Here is a 17,196-nt window from a genome sequence, read left to right as displayed (position 1 = left end):
CCTTGGAAACCCAAGGAGGGGTCACTATGAGTCGGGTCCGACTCAACAGCAAATGACAACAACATTGTTTTTACCAAAAAATACATGTATAGAAATACATATACATAAATATATATATATATACACACACACACACACACACACATTGTGTTTACAAAAAAAAAAAGTTTTAGTCCAAGCTAGAACTGTGTGTGTGATTTGAGGTGTCAATTTCCTTATGTCAAAAATGGGGGAAAGGGGAAATACTACTTTGAAGGGTCCTAAAAATCAAAAGGGAATATAAAGCTTTATAAACTGAAAGCACTATGCAATCCTAAAACCAAACCCAAACCAAATGCACTGCCATGGTGTCAATCCCAACTTATAACAAGCCCACAGGATGAGCAGAACTGCCCCATGGGTTTCCAAGGCTGTAGGCAGACTGCCACATCTTTCTCCCAGAGTGGCTGGTGAGTTCGAACCATTCAGTTAGCAACCACCAGGGCTCCTAAAAGAGATAAAGTACACGAAACACCAAACGGGAAATTAAGTTAAATTAGAAAATCCTGTGAGATTAAAAAAGAAAGATACAAAAATGTTTTGATGCTAGGTTATAGGAAACACTTCAGAAAGTCAAGAAGAGACATAAAAATGCATAAACCAGGCAAGAACTAGTATTAGGTCTATTATTTCTAGAACAGTGGCTTGCACAACAAACCCAGAAACATAAAGTTGCAAAATAACTCTCTACACAAACTTAAAAACTAAAAGATCCACCAGTGTTTGTCTTACTAACTCTAATATTCTTACTGGACAACAAACAGACAGAACAACATCTAACATGGAAGTTGGCATTATTGTAAAAAGTTGTCACTGAAGGATTCTAAATCTCCATTTAAACACACAGCCATGTGATAAAAAAAGGACCAACAACCTAGAGTAAGAGTAGCCCTGGGTAGCACCAGCAGTGACATGGCTATAGCAATTCATTATAAGGGCATTCTTTAGTGCAACCAGGCATAAAAACAAAGGGGGAAGGGTAGGGAGGAAAGGAAAAGAGGTATCTTCTCAGATACTATCTGTAAAAAAGGAAAAAGAAAAACACTACTAACTTCTCAGTTCCTACAAATGATTTTCTGAAAGCCTGAAACAAGCAAAGAAAGAGTATGCATAAGTGAAAACAAGAAAAAGTGTGAGCCATGCTTAGGTACTTTAAAAAAAAAAAACCTTCAAGAAACACTAAAATAATTCTAAAAGATTCTAAACAAAAACAATCAGCCAATAAATTAGTTACAATGACAGGTTAGGTTGTAAGTAAAAGCAAAAATGACTTCTTTTTGAAAAAAGCTATCTTATTTTAGCTCACCAGCATTTATAGACTAAATTACTGAATACTAAATATACAACTAAAGATAAGGCAAAGACTATAATAATATTTACCTGTACCTTTTACTTATATTAAAATATGAATAGAATAACCAAACTAACAATCTACAAGTTCATATAAACGCAAACTGGGTAAGTTAGTACTTACATAAAAGCTTACTTTCTTCTATTTTATGATTTATTACTAAAATTAACCGTACAACTTTTAGTAATGAAATATAAAGGAGTCTTTCTATGCAACTATTTTTAAGAGTCCATATTGGGGAACATTACAGGTCAGACTGCTTTGTAAGTAGACATGTACAATACTGTATATGAGGTAAAAAGCAAGCATTCTTGGTCAGGATCTACAACAAACTCCAAATCCCAAATGACAGTTAAAGCAAATCTCCAGTGTAGCTGATTGGCTTTTCAAGACTCTTTTTAATCTAAACTAGCATAAAGTTTAATTCTGTGTATTTATTTCCCCTTGATTTTAAACACAATATGCCACAATGCAATGTGGTAACCTGGATTAGATGCTGGGGCAGAAAAAGGGCATTACTGGAAAAGTGGTGAAATCTGAATACAAAGTCTGTAGGTAATAATACTGTACCGAGATTAATGTTCTCGATTTGACAAATATATACTATGGTTAACACTCAGGAAAACTAGGTGAAGGATACACAGGAGTCTTTGCCATTTTTCCGTAAAATCTGTAAAATGAAGTTTATTTTTAAAATGACAAATCTCTGCAACTCTCTGGTTGCTAGTAACCTGGGTAATTATTATCTAATGACATTTTTTAAGTGGAAAAAAGTATGCCCACCAGCCGTCTAACTTCTAATTTTGAGACAGAGATGACAAAATTCATTTTGAACTAGAAAAATATTATTTCTATTTGCCAAGGCAAACATATTCAAGCTGGTCATACCAATATTACCCAAAGTGAAAAATTTTGTGCACAGGTTCCAAGCATACAAAGAAAAAAATGCTCCAACTAATTTTAGCTCACGTTCATGTGGTAGGAAATGTGTGTCAGTAATGATCTCAGTAAGGTGGCCTAGAGGAGGAGCTACGTCAGGGTTGGGGCAAAGGTATGGAAATGACTTCTCTACAAGTAGTCAGGCACAGTTGGCTCAAGTTGGATAGTACTCTATCCCCAGGTCTGAGACTCACAAATGTATGTATACATATTTTTCACAAACAACTTCCTCCTCCACATCTTCCCCTCCCCTCTAGGAGCTGCTAACTAAACTTGCTAAGTTTCCGCGAGGAGAAATTTTTTGTTCTATTTTAAATGTAAGAATAGTTAAGTAAAAACAATCTGCTTTGCAATTATACTTGTGTAGATAGTGGTTTTCTAAGATAAACAATCTGCTCTAGCATTGTGGAGCTAGAGGGACAGTTCATAAAAAGGGTTTACCAACCCAAAGATCTCTTTCAAAAGAACAGTGCCTCTCACAAACATAATTTTATGTTTCTACATTTTAATCTGCTTACAAAAGCACAAAATGAAAAAAAAATCATACTCCAAAAACATTAAAACTATTCACAGCCCTCTGTACTGTAATTTCAGACACTGAAATCACAAATATAATATTTAGTAACACACCTTAACCCTACTTAAACATTAGCTTAACTCCTAACGCCTAGATATACTAAATATTTGCTGCAGTACATACCAGTATGAAACTTTTTTTTAACCCAGTGACAATTTAAAATACCAGTACACAAATCAATTCCCATAATCCATCTCAGATAACAAAAAATAACAGAAAAAAGTTCTAATTATATTAATACATAAGCACATCTACATGTTCAAATATAAAACTCACAATTACCAGTCTAAAAAGTGTTTCTAGCTACTTTGTAGTAAATCCTCATTTCACATTGAGCAGCTCCTACCCCTACCCCAGACACCCTAAAAAAGCTAAAAAAAATCTCACCATACCTTATCAGTGAAAATATAGCTTTGCCAACCAAATTCAATTGCATGTAAATTTCTTGTATTTTTCTAACACTGGTACCATTCAATTTCAAAAACCAAAATAATGTCCAAGTTACTTAGCTGATTGAAACTGTCGCTAATTAAATGTTTCAATGACTCTACTCACAAGAAATTATTGCAAATCTGAGTGGTAGTCTGCAAAAAATAAAATTCAAAAACGTTGAATGGCCACTTAAAAAGCACTCTAAAATGTTCACCCTGCATACAAAGGGTAATTTAGAGAATAAACCTTCATTCTTGTTCTTTCGATGACTTACGAACTGAATCAATAAGATCTAATAACTTCTAGCAGAAAAAACTCCAGGCTCAAAAATAGTAAAATCCGAAAACACAGCCTCTGTAGTTGATACTATGGCCGACAGGCTGTGCTTGAAAATTTTGTAGTTCAGCGAAGGAGTTTTCAACACTGATAGGAATTGTTCAAACATCCATTTTAGAGTCCTCTACCCCCATCTCTAAGGCTTCATTTTGTAATGAATTTGAGCAAAATGCCTAAGTGACAATTTAAAGAAGCTGGCTTCGGATCTAAACCGGCATGCAAAAGAGCAGGAAAGGGCGCCCAGGATGGCGATCCGTCCTTTGCGGGGGAAGGCGCGGGCGCCAGGAAGGCCTTTTGGGCGGGCGCGCCAAAGGCCCGGGATGGCGGGCGCGGGGCCTCGGCGGGGGCGGGCCGCGCGCGCGAGACTTACCGCTCCGGTGGTGGCGGGGGCCCCAGCTGCAGCGGCCGCCTCCTCCTCTTCGTCGCCTGGCGATGGCGGCCCTATCTTGCTGCAGGTAGCGGCCAGCAGAGCAAGCGGTGACGGCTGAGTGTCCTACCCCCGATGGGCGGGTTCAGAGAGGGAGACAGGGGGAGGGGGTGGCGGTTAGGGCCGGGCCGCCGCTCGCACAGGAAGTACGACTGGGTCCTCGCAGGCTGCGCCCGGGCCAGCGGCAACCCGCGCTCTCCTCCTCCTCCTCCTCCTCTTCCTCGACTCCGGCTCGCGTCCTCCGGTTCGCACGCACACCAGCACCGCCGTCCGCGGGAAGGCGGCGGCGGGCTGCGCGCCGGGCCTCCACCTTCCGCCCGGAACCCACCCCCGGGAGGGCGCACACACACACACAAAAAGGCGCCGGGAGGGGGGGAAAGCGGGCGGGGTCGGAGCGTTGGCGCCTCGGGCGGGCAGCTCCCGGGGCGGGGGAGGGGAGGAGGGACGCGAGGAGGGAGGGGAGAGGCGAGGGGAGGAGAAAACGGCGAGAGGGGGGAGCCAGGCCAGGGCTCAGCCGCTCCTCACCTGGGCCACCGCCGCCGCCACCGCGCCGTTTCCGTGCTGCTGCTGCTGCTGCTGCTGCTGCTGCAGATACTCGCCGTGGCCGCCGCCGCCGCTGCCGCCGCCGCTGTCCACGTCCAAGGCAGCCATTTCCTCTTGTTTCACGGGCTTTTCGGGAGCTGCAGGCACAGCGCGGGGGGAGGGGGAAAGGAAGAGGGGTGGAGGAGAGGGAGGGGGCCCGCGGGCCGAGGCGAAATTACTCCCAAAGCCCTGACCGAGTCCCCTTCCCCTCCCCCACCCGTCCCGCGGCGGCGGCGGCGGCGGCGGCGGCCTCTTCCCCTCCTGCTGCTGCCCCCGCCCGCCGCTGCTGTAACCCTCCTCCTCCTCTTTCCCTCCTCCTCCTCCTCCCCGCGCTGCCCCTGCCCCCTCTCCTCTCCTCCCCTTTCCCTTCGCGCCGCTCGCTCTCACTCGCGCTCGCTCTTCTCGCACCGTCAGTCACTCACACACGCCCGCCCGCCGCCCGCGCCTGCACACAGGGGGATGCGCTCCCGGCGGACTGGGCCGCCCGCCCCGGGGCCCGGCGGGGAGACGGCGTTGCTGGGGCTTGAGGGGTGGACAGTGGCTGGCAAAGAGGGAAGGGAGGCGAAGGGGAGTGCGGCTTTCTGCCTCTCACAGACACTCGGTCGCACACACGGTGCCGGAGGCGGCGGCGGCCCCAGACTGGCTGTGGTCGGCGGCGTCGGCAGCAGCAGGGGTTGCTCTCTCTCGGCTTTACGTACCGGTCATAGTGTGTTTAGGGCACCTCAGGCGGGGCTCCCCGCCGCCTTACACATGGTGAGGAGCGAAGGCGGCGGGAGAGGATGCGGGAAGCGGCGGCGGACACGGCCGGAGCGGTCCGGGGATTTTTTTTTTTCCTATTTTGATTGACTGTGCGGGAAACACAAAAGGTGGAGCCTCCAGCCCAAAAGGGGGGAAGAGGGTGACAGCCCGCCCGGAAGTCCTGCCCCTCTTCTTCCCGCTCATTCGCTACCACATTCTCTGCCGGGTGTTATCATTGGTCCGGATGCCCGTCTGTCGCTCGGCCTGGCGGTGCGCTTCCTGTTTGCCCCCGGGGTGGAAGGGAAGAGACAATGAGCGGCCGAGGCGGCGTAGGTTCCCGGGAGCAGCTAGGGCTCGCCCGTTATCCCGCTGTGCCCGCCTCGCTTGCCGGCTGCCGCTGCCAAGGCCGAGGCGCTGGCCTCTCCCACCTCGCAGGCGCTCGGAGCAGGCCCCGCCAAGCTGTGGGAGAGCTGAGCTGAGGAAGAAATCCGTCCCCGGTGGCTCCGGCTCTGCTTGACGCGTCCTCCATCCCGGTGGCAGCCGCGGCCCGATCTCCCCAAGGCCTCTAGCTCTCCGAGCCGCCGCTTCCCAACGCTGCCTAGAGGCCGCCGCCGCTCAGGCCTGGGGCTGCTGCTGCGGCCGCTGCTGCTACTGAGCAAACCAGACCCGCCCCACGAGCCCGAGGGGAGGGAGCTGGTATTGGGGGAGACACCCCCTCCGAGGCTGGAGGAGGATTTTCTCTCACGCACGTTCTGTTCTAGGATTCACAGTCATAGCCGTCTCATTCCCAGTCCCCTTAGTTCCAGGTTTCCAAACCACCTCCCTGAGGCAAGCATTTAAAACAAAAAATCTTAAGTCACCACACACATTAGGAAGGCAGCTTTAATCATGGTCAGTGGCACGAAAAGAGATTTTAAAGTGTATTTCCCTTAATACGTTGTGTGTGTATGTATTGAGTAGGTCAGAATCCAAAAAAATGTTACCCTGATAATCATTTTAGAGCACAAATAGACGTTATTCCCCGACTGTTAATTCTCTTTGCTCAAAGTCAAATATCTCCTGAAGAAGTCCATCAATAACTACCAACATTTTAAAAATAGAGAAATCTCATTGAATTGTGCTTTTCTTTCCTTAGAATGTTTTAGCTACATTTTAAATTTTCTTTTCATTTATTGGATTAAGTTAACCTTCCTTAGGCAGTTAGCATCCTTGATATCTTGCTATCATAGGGGAGGGAGAGGAGGAATGTGCTGCTTTCCTTTTTTTTTTGCCAACTAAGAGACATCTCTGCTTATTACCTTTAGATACAGTTGCCAAGAAAGAGGTTAAATGCAAGAGTTGTTAAAGCTGTCCATGGTACTCCTTTTATTAGAAATCTGATTTTAACAATCAGTGTTCCAATTACTGTGATTTTTACATTACCTGGATAAATGAAGTTGGGCTGGAGGTGGAAGATGCCTGGGGAGACTTTACTGGGTTGGGAAGTCCAAGCTCTTGAACTAGATTTTGTGTGTGCTAACTTAAAAAAAAAAAAAAAATACTTAATCCGTTTGTGACAGAGTTTGCATCTCAGTTCTAAGCACTTACACTTGAGGCCTATATTCTAGGTTGGGAACCATTCTTTGGTTATTTCACTCTTAATTGTACAAAAGATTGAATTCCCAGGGAATTGACCTAAAAAAACATAAACATGCAAAAATGAGACTTGAAATTCCAAGTCCGAGAATAGAGTTGATCTAATAGTAGTGTTCTGGGTCTCATTTTTAATTAGAATTACTTTACTTTAAAAGTTGAATAATACAATATACAATATTGTACAATATAGAAAGATTGTACACATAAAATTTAAAGGAAAATAAAAGTGTCATAAAATAAGCTGATTTTTGCAAAAAATAAAAGGGACAGATGACTTGAGACCCCAGGTGAAAACAAGTAGGAGGGTTATCTAGTGATGCTATAAAAGAAATACCACAAGTGGATGGCTTTAACAAACAAATTTATTCTCTGACAGGTTAGGAGGCTAGACATCCAAATTCAGGGCTCCAGCTTTAGAAGAAGGCTTTCTGTCTCAGGCAGCTCTGGGGAAAGTCCTGTCTCCTGTCAACATCTGTGGGGCTTTTGTTCCTTGGAGGTCTCCATGTGTCTTGGCATCAATCTTCCCCTGGGTCTAAAAGGTTCTCAGAGAAGGGACCCCAGGTCCAAAGGACATACTTTACTAACCACCCTTCTTTCTTGGTGGTACTGAGGTCCCTCTGATCTCTACTTCTTTGTTGTTGTTGTTGTTGTTATGTGCCGTCGAGTCAAACCCGACTCATAGCGACCCCTCCTTGGGTTTCCGAGGCAGTATCACTACGGAAGTAGGATTGCCCAACCTTCCTTCCGAGGAGTGGCTGGTGGGCTTGAACCGCCAGCCGTCTGGTTAGCAGGCAAGTGTCTTAGCCACTATGCTACCAGAGCTCCCCTCTACTCCTTTAATCATTTATATCTCAAAAAAGATTGACCCAAGATACAACGTAATCCTGTAGTTGATATGCTGCCTCATAACATCATACTCACTGCCATCAAGTCGATTCCAACTCATAGCTACCCCCGTTGTGTTTCCAAGTCTGTAAATCTTTATGGAAGCAAACTGCCTCATCTTTCTTCCTTGAAGCAGAGCTGATGGGTTCAAATCACCAACCTTTTGTTAGCAGTCAAATGCCTTAACCACTATACCACCAGAGCTCCCATTATCGAGGTTTGGACTTAAAAGATAATTACATCAGATCAAAAAATGGAGGATACTTACATAATACTAAGAATCACAGCCTAGCCAAGCTGACCCCTATTTTGGGGAGGCACAATTCAATCCATAATAGGGAGAGAGAGAGCCACAGGAATTAATTTCATTTCCTCATTAATATCAATTGGCAAATGACATCAAGAAATTCTTTCCAATGACGGTACAAAAAGACTATCTTTCTGAAAAGAGAAAACGACCCACTAAACCTAACTCACCTGCTTTTGAAGCTCTGCATCACTACAGTATCCTCAGCGGGTCAGAGGACCTTTACAGGCCACACTTAAAGGGTTCTCCTCCCATTTGCTCTGTAAACTTTCACTTGAATCACAGTAAGTTTTTTTTAAAAAAGTTATCATCGTCGACTGTATTAAGATGGCTGGAAACGAAGAGTCTCTCTAGAAAGAACACCTCTCCTTAGCTATAACAGTACTACAGTCAAATCTTGAAATACCATTTATGTTAATTAAAAGGTAGCTGTTCTTAGTAGAGGGCAGCCTGTTAATGCAACTGCTACATTACACAGGAACCTAGACTTGCAGTTGTTTAATATGAAGGTGTGTGCAGTGCTAGATGTTGTTGATAGTTTCTCATTTCCAAAACTGATTTCCTATAGTTCTGTGCTGGCCACTGTTGACATCATGTTAGGAGATCTGGGTATCACTTTATTTTCCCTTATCTTCAGTTTCCTTCTCTTTTTTTTTTTAATCTTATATATATTTTTTTATTTTAATTATTTTGTTGTTGTTGAGAATATAAATAGAAAAACATAAAACAATTCACCAGTTACTACATGTACCATTTAATGACATTGATTTGCATTCTTCAAGTTGTGCAGCCATTGTCACTCCTTTTCTGAGTTGTTCCTCCTCTATTAAAATTAATTCACTGCCCTCTAAGGTTCCTAGCTAATCTTATGAATTGCCATCAGCAATTTGATTCCATATAGATAGGTTCTTAAAAGAGCATTGTGCTCTAGGTAGATATTTTTTACTAGTTAAGCTAAACTACTGTTGGTTTTAAGACTTCAGGGGATGTTTTTGGTTTAAGTTCAAAGACTGTCTTAGGGCAATAGTTGTAGGGGTTCATCCAATCTTCATAGCTCCATTAAGTCTGAAGTCCGTGAGAATATAAAATTCTATTCTGCATTTTCCCCCCTTTTCATCAGGATTCTGGCATAGAATCTTTGATCAAAATGTTCAATAATAGTAGCCAGGCACCATCCAGTTTTGTATGGATTTTTGTAAGCTTTCTTAAATCCTTTGGAAAACCTGGCATGCAATTGTTCACTTATATCCAACCCCTTTTCTCTCCACAAAAAGACAAAACATGTTGCCAGTTAGTGGCAAGAATGGCCAGACTTTGTCTCACATACTTCAGTCATCTTGCCAGAAGGGACCATTCCCTGGAGAAGGATGTCATGCTTGGTAAGGTGGAGGGTCGACAAGAGGGGAAGGCCCTCAACGAGGTGGATTGACCCAGTGGCGGCAGCGATGGGCTCAAATGTAGCAAGAATCGTGAGCTGGCTCAGCACCAGGCGGTGTTTCATTCTGCTATGCATAGGGTCACTATGAGTCGGAGAGGACTGGATGGCACTTAACAACAACAGTATTAACTGGTCTTCCTTGTTGGAGTATGGATACTATGCTATCACTGACAGCACTGTACTTCAGGATAGATCCTGAAACTTTCTTTGTAATGAAGAATGCCACGTCATTCCTCTTCAATTTGCCATTCCCAGCATAGTAGATCATATGGTTGTCTGATTCAAAATGGCCAAAACCAGTCCATGTTAGCTCACTATTGCCTAGCATATCAATCTTTATGCATTCCATTTCCTTTTTGACAACTTCCAATTTTCCTAGATTCATCCTTTGTATAGTCCATGTTCCAGTTATTAATGTATGTTTACAGCTATTTCTTCCCATTTTGAGTCATGCCACATCAGCCAATGGAGGCCCCGAAAGCTTTACTCCATCCACATCATTAAGATAGACTCTACTTTTATGAGGCAGCTCCTCCCCAGTCCTATTTTGAGTGCCTTCCGACCTGAGAAGCTCATCTTCTGGCACTATATGGGACAGTGTTTCCAGGCTAGTCATAATATTTCTAGTAATCTATCAGACAGTGTTTCACTGCTATTCATAAGATTTTCACTGGCCAATTCTTTGAGAAGTGGATGGCCCCTTCCTTTTTCTGAGTCTGTCTTAGTCTGGAAGCTTGACCACCATGGGTGACCCTGCTGGTCAATTTGAAATACTGGAGGTATAGCCTCCAGCCTCATAGCAACATACAAGCCACCACAGTATGACAAACTGACAGACAAGTGGTGAGTTTTATATAGTTCAGCTTAAATCAAGATCTCTTTAAATAACCTTTATTGCTATGATTGTGACCTCCTTTTATGCACCCCTGGATCTCTTTAAAGAATGTTGGTGGCACAGTGGTTAAGTGTTCAACTGCTAACCAAAGATTAGCAATTCAAACCCACCAGTCACTCTGCAAGGGAAATATGTGGCAGTCTGCTTCCATAAAGATTTACAATCTTGAAAACCCTATGGGGCAGTTCTACTCTGTCCTTTACAGTCACTGTGAGTCAGAATCAACTCAGTGGCAATGGATTTGGTTTAGTTTTTGGATCTCTTTAAACTTTTCACACTGGATTTCTAAAATCTTCAAGTTTGTTCTACTTGTATGTTGTTGTTAGGTGCCTTCAAATCAACTCTGACTCATAGCAACTCTATGAATAAAACACTCCCCAGTCATCATTCACCATCCTCACAATACTTGCTGTACTTGACCCCAACACTGCAGCCATTGCATCCATCTTGAGGATCTTCCCTTTTTCGCTGACCCTCTACTTTACAAAGCTTAATGTCCATCTCCAGGGAATGGTCCCTTCTGACCACATAACCAAAGTAGGTGAGACAAAATCTGGCCATTCTCCTTTCCAAGGAGCATTCTGCCTGCACTTCTTCCAGGACAGATTTGTCTACTTATATATTCACTATCATATTTCAAAAACATGATAGTTTACATTAACTAGGTGTCCTTAACCTCCATCATACTTCATATCTTCCCCATTTTCTCAAAATTATATCTCAAGTACAAACAACAAATATGAACCCCTTTGTAAATACAATACTGAGTTGTCAATGAAAGCAAACATGGGTATAGGGACGGATAGATGGGTGAACAAGCTAAACAATTATGTATGTCTAAATGGAGAGTGTATCCAAGATCATATACAGGGTTGGCAGACAATGGGCCTCTCGAAGAGTATGAAGGGATGGACACTGGGAGGAGGTAACTATGGGGAGGAAGTGAGAGGGGAGCTGCTGCATTGTAAATTTTGGTCAATGACATGAGACAAAGTATATGTGAACTGCTGTATGAAAAGTGAATTTACTCTGTAAATCTTCACCCAAATCCTAAAAAAAAAAAAAAAAATTATATCTCAAAGGCCACAGCTCTCTCTCTTTTTTTTTTTAATCTACTAAAAGGGAAAGTTTTTATGAGCTTTTTCTATATGGCAAGCACTTCACATCTTTACTCTTATTTAATCCTCACAGTCTTATGAAATTAATATTATAGATTTCTTATTTTTCAGATGAGGAGACTGAAACTCAGCAAGAGTATATAACTTGCTTAGTTAGTGTCACTTTCAAATAAGTGGTAGAGTCAGGATGAAAATCCACATCCATCAGTCTCACCAGTCAGCGTATCAAGTCCTCCTAAATGATTAGTTTAAGATACTCATCTCCCCATTATGTGAAAAGTAAAGAAAATAAATAAAAGATAAGAAAACACAGTCAAGTAAGTAAAATAGTACTTATTCATAAGGAAGATCATTTTTAAAGCAAGTCTTCTTTAGAATGTGAATTCTTACTCAGAAGGTACTCACTCTTTAGAACAATCCACCATAAGAGATTAAAAGGGCAGCATTTATCCAGGGATAAAGATAAGAAGGAAGGAATGGATAGGAAGGGAGGAAAAAGGGAAACGGTAAACATAGGGAGAAAGTGGGAAGAGTGCTGTTACATTTTGGGGATTGCAATGAATGTCACAAGACATAATGTGTGTGAATTGTTGAATGGAAAACCAATTTGCTCTGTAAAGTTTCACCCAAATCACAATTAAAAGAAAAAAAAAAAGTTCTTGCGTCATATATTTTGAATACTCTAACCAATTCTTAACATGTCATGCATGTTTAACTCTAGATTAGATAGATTATCAGGTAGATTGTCAAGACTATTGTGAGAAAATGAATGATGAATAAAAAATTAAAATTGACCAATAAATACCATACAATGAAATTTCTTTGACCTTATAATTGTTGTTATGTGCCGTCGAGTCAGACCCGACTCATAGTGACCCCTCCTTGGGTTTCTGATGCAGTATCATTACGGAAGTAGATTGCCCCATCTTCCTTCCGAGGAGTGGCTGGTGGGTTTGAACCACTAGCCTTCTGGTTAGCAGTCAAGTGCCTTAGCCACTATGCTACCAGAGCTCAACAGTTCACCTCTTTCAAGATCACCTTTGCTAAATGAGTTAGACCCTCATTTTCATTCAAGCTCCATATCAATGACATTATTATGGTACAAAAGGACTGATGATGTCTTTATAATTCGTGGAATTCTATTCTCTTTATCTGGACATTGACATTCCTTGGTATTCTAAAACTTCTAATTATCTGAAGTTATCTTCATATTAATACAGGAAGCTTAGTCCATGGACATTGAATTTCTGAGTCACTACAATTTTCTGAGAAAATGTGTTTTATGTATTCATACCTTGTTAATAATCTGCTTTAGTAAAATACTGAATGGCAGAAATGCCAGATTTTTTTTTGTTAGTAATCTTTCTTAGAAAAATGTAGAACATTAGAAATTATCTTGATTTCAAATTAGCAAGCACAATACACAGCTTAATAGCTTTATTTAAATAATAAATAAATAACCTGATGCCACTAATGTAGAGTGTCCTTAAATGATGAGCAATAACCTTAAGCATGAAGGATATTCATCTTGTATTTCAGGATTCAATCTCTATCTTAAAATGGAATTTTTTTCCTTCCCTTTAATCCTTAAAGCCAGTGGAATAAGCAACCACTTTGAAGCACAACATCTAGTAGAGTGTAGCTCTACATACTCAGTGTACGCTATCCAGTGTGGTAGGCAGAATAATGACCTCCCAAAGATGTGCAATAAACCAGTTGCCATCCAGTCAGTCCTGACTCAGCAACCCTGTAAACGTCAGAGTAGAACTGTGCTCCTTCAGTTTCAATAGCTGATATTTTTTAAATCACCAGGCCTTTCTTCTGCACACATGACCAATTTAATCTTCCTTGGCTTTCTTTGCCTTTGCCTTTTGCCCAGAAACTTTCAGCAATACATGATCTAATACATACAATAGTATCTGTCCCCATTTAGTCACTCTTACCCTTAACCTTTGGAGTCCTTAAGTAGTGAAAATGGTTAGCATGCTAGGCTACTAACTGAGAGGTGGGACTCCACCTCAAGGCTTCTCAGAAGAAAGGCCTGGCAATCTATTTCTGAAAAATCAGCCACTGAAAACTGTTGAGCCCAACTTTACTCTGACTCACGTAGAGTCTACATGAGTGACAATCAACATGACAACAACTGGTACTCCTGAGCCTTTACTCACTCTCTGCCATTGGCATTGTCCATCTCTCCCTTTGTTCATGCAAATTTTAACAAAACTCTAAGCTTCAAGTCTTACTCTTTCTATAAAGCCATTGCTTTTGTTTATTAGTAATTCCCTTATTTTTTACTTTCCCTTATACATAAAGTATGTACCCCTCAATGTTACAGTTAATTCATGACTGTTACATTGCCATTCCAGTTAAAATCATAAGCATTTGTATACATGCATGGTATCTTACTCTTCTTCTGTATTCTTAAGCACTGATTCTCAAGGAAAGAAGAGTCCTAGTTTAAAAACAAAACAGTTCTTCCTTTGCCCACTACTCCTTCTTTTAAAAAAAGAAAAGAAAGAAAGAAAAAAAAGCAATGACATTTATGGGCAAACTATTGAACAATGTGGGAACATTAAAAAAAAAAGATGGAAGGAATACACAAAGTTACTGTACCCAAAAGAATTAGTCAATGTTCGACTATTCCAGAAAGTAGCATATGATCAATAATTGATAGTATTGAAGGAAGAGGTCCAAACTACACTGAAGGCATTGGTGAAAAACAAGTCTTCAGGAATTGACAGAATATCCATTGAGATGTTTCAACAAAAAGATACAACACTAGAAGCACTCACTCATCTATGCCAAAAAATTTGGAAGAGAGCGATCTGGCCGACCAACTGGAAGAGATCCATATCTGTGCTCATTCCAAAGAAAGGTGATCCAACAGAATGTCGAAATTATCAAACAATGTCATTATATCACTGTAATAGTTAAGGTGATTGTCAACTTGGCTAGGCCTAGTTTTGAGTGACTGGGCAGTTGGATGTAGTTATTCCCATGATGAAACTGGTAATCAACTTCATAGTGGAATCCACTGTGAGCAGCTGACTAGCTGCCTTAGTGATGTGGTCTGCTTCCAATATATAAGAAGCAGCTTTGAGAAAGATCTCTAGCTTTTTGGCATATCTGGATCCTGAATTTGTGCAAGTCTCATCTCAGTGGCCTGCCCTCTTGTCTGCTGATCTTGAGACTGTTTCTGGACTTGAATCAGTGGCCTACTGTGCTGCTTGATAATTCTGGTACTGTGCCATTTTACTTGTTAACCTTGGGTTTGTCAGTCTCGGCAGCCAGCAGCCGTCTATGTTAAGAGAACCCTCTAGCTTCAGTGGGCCAGGAGCAAGGGGCAGAGCTGAAGCCCAAGGTCAAGGGACTTTTATCCAGCCCCTAGAGCCGGCACTTTGAACTTGGACTTCTAGCCACCTAAACTGTAAGAATCCTGTTGGTCATCTGTATGTCACAGGTTCTTAATGAGCCTCGTTTCAATCCTGACACCATGTTCTTCTTCATATAGCCCAACTTCTCAGATTATTTGTTCAGCACACAGATTAAATAAGCATGGTGAAAGATACAACCCTCACACACACCCCTTCTGATTTTAAACCATGCAGTATCCCTTTGTTCTGTCTGAACAACTGCCAGTTGCTTTAGGTAGAGGTTCTTCATGAACACAAGTGTTCTGAAATTCTCATTCTTGGCAATGTCACTCATAATTTGTTATGATACACACGATTGAAATTCCTGTTTGTTAAAACCATCCACCCACTTGTGGTATTTTCTTTTAGAGTAGCACTAGAGGACCAAAACAATCACACACAAGTAAATTGTGCTGAATATAATTCAAAAATGGTTGCAGAAGTACATTGACAGGGAAGTGCTAGAAATTTAAGGTGGATTCAGAAGAGGACATGGAACGAGGGATGTCATTGCTGATGTCAGATGGATCTTGGTGAACGCAGAGAATACCATAAAGATGTTTTCGTGTGTTTTGTTGACTATGCAAAGGCATTCAATTGTGTGACTATGCAAAGGCATTCAAATTATGGGTGACATTGTGAAGAATGAGAATTTCAGAACACTTGTGTTCATGCAGAACCTATACCTAGAGCAAGAAGCAGTTGTTCAAACAGAACAAGGGGATACTGCATGGTTTAAAATCAGGAAGGGTGTGCATCAGGGTTGTATCCTTTCACTATACTTATTCAGTCTATGTGCTGAACAAATAATCTGAGAAGTTAGTCTATATGAAGAAGAACATGGAGTCAGGATTGGAACAAGGCTCATTAACAACCTGTGATATACAGATGACATAACTTTGCTTGCTAAAAGTGAAGAGGACTTGAAACACTTACTGATAAAGATCAAAGATTACTGCCTTCAGTGTGGATTACACCTCAAAACAAAAAAATAAAAAATCCTCACAACTGGGCAAATAAGCAACATCATGATAAATTGAGAAAATATTGAAGTTGTCAAGGATTTCATTTTACTTGGATCCATAATCAATGCCCATAGAAGCAGCAGTCTAGAAATCAAATGATGTTATGCATTGGTCAAATCTGCTGCAAAAGACCTCTTTAAATTGTTGAAAAGCTAAGATGTCACTTTGAGGACTAAAATGCGCCTGACCAACCCATGGTATTTTCAATCATCTCATATGCATGTGAAAGCTGAACAGTGAATATGGAAGACCGAAGAAGAATTGATGCCTTTGAATTATGGTGTTGATGAAGAATATTGATATACTATGGACCGCCACGAGAACAAACAAATCTGTATTGGAAGAAGTACAGCCAGAATGCTTCTTAGAACTGAGAACAACAAGACTTCATCTCACATAATTTGTACATGTTTTCAGGAGGAATCAGTCCCTGGAGAAGGACATCATGTTTGGTAAAGTAGAGGATCAGCAAAAAAAAAAAAAAGATCCTCAATGAGATGGACTGACACAGTGGCTGCAACAATGGGCTCAAACATAGCAACGATTGCTAGGATGGCAGGACCGGGCAGTGTTCCCATTCTGTTGTACAAAAAGTTGCTATGAGTCGGAACTAACATTTAACTTATTCTGAATTTCAGATATTAAAAGGAAATACGAGATTTTTATGCTTTAGCAAAGAGACATGTTGTTGTTGTTAGGTGTCATCAAGTCGCTTCCGACTCATAGCGACCACATGCACAGCAGAACAAAACACCGCCCAATCCCGCCCAGCTCCATGATCTCTGCTATACTTGAGCCCATTGTCACAGCCACCGTGTCAATCCATCTCGTCAAAGGCTTCCCCTCTTTCGTCGACCCTCCACCCTATGAAGCATGACATCCTTCTTCAGGGAACCGTCCCCTCTGACAACATGACAAAAGTAGGTGAGACGAAGTCTGGCCATTCTTGCTTCCAAGGAGCATCTCGGCTACAGTTCCTCCAGGACAGATCTGTTAGTTCTTTTGACAGTCCATGATACTTTCAGCATTCTTCGCCAGCACCACAACTCAAAAGCATCA

The 17,196-nt window shown here is 42.0% G+C and overlaps 1 protein-coding gene across 1 annotated transcript in view; it reads right to left on the bottom strand.

Annotated features, from left to right (window-relative positions):
• Nucleotides 1–5,388, bottom strand: part of SP3 (Sp3 transcription factor) — a 65,015-nt gene extending 59,627 nt beyond the window's left edge. Inside the window, exons 1-3 of the mRNA XM_007940871.2 lie at nucleotides 5,382–5,388; nucleotides 4,627–4,781; nucleotides 4,045–4,167 (exon numbers count right to left, since the gene is read on the bottom strand). Coding sequence (XP_007939062.1) covers nucleotides 4,045–4,167; nucleotides 4,627–4,781; nucleotides 5,382–5,388 — 285 coding nt within the window. The remainder of the gene's footprint in view (nucleotides 1–4,044; nucleotides 4,168–4,626; nucleotides 4,782–5,381) is intronic.
• Between the last annotated feature and the right edge of the window lie 11,808 nt (nucleotides 5,389–17,196).

The sequence above is a fragment of the Orycteropus afer genome, unplaced genomic scaffold (genome assembly GCF_000298275.1).
Source record: "Orycteropus afer afer isolate SDZICR_OR568_19922 unplaced genomic scaffold, OryAfe1.0 scaffold00001, whole genome shotgun sequence".
Classification (NCBI taxonomy): domain Eukaryota; kingdom Metazoa; phylum Chordata; class Mammalia; order Tubulidentata; family Orycteropodidae; genus Orycteropus; species Orycteropus afer.
This window is presented reverse-complemented; position numbering and strand designations above follow the sequence as displayed.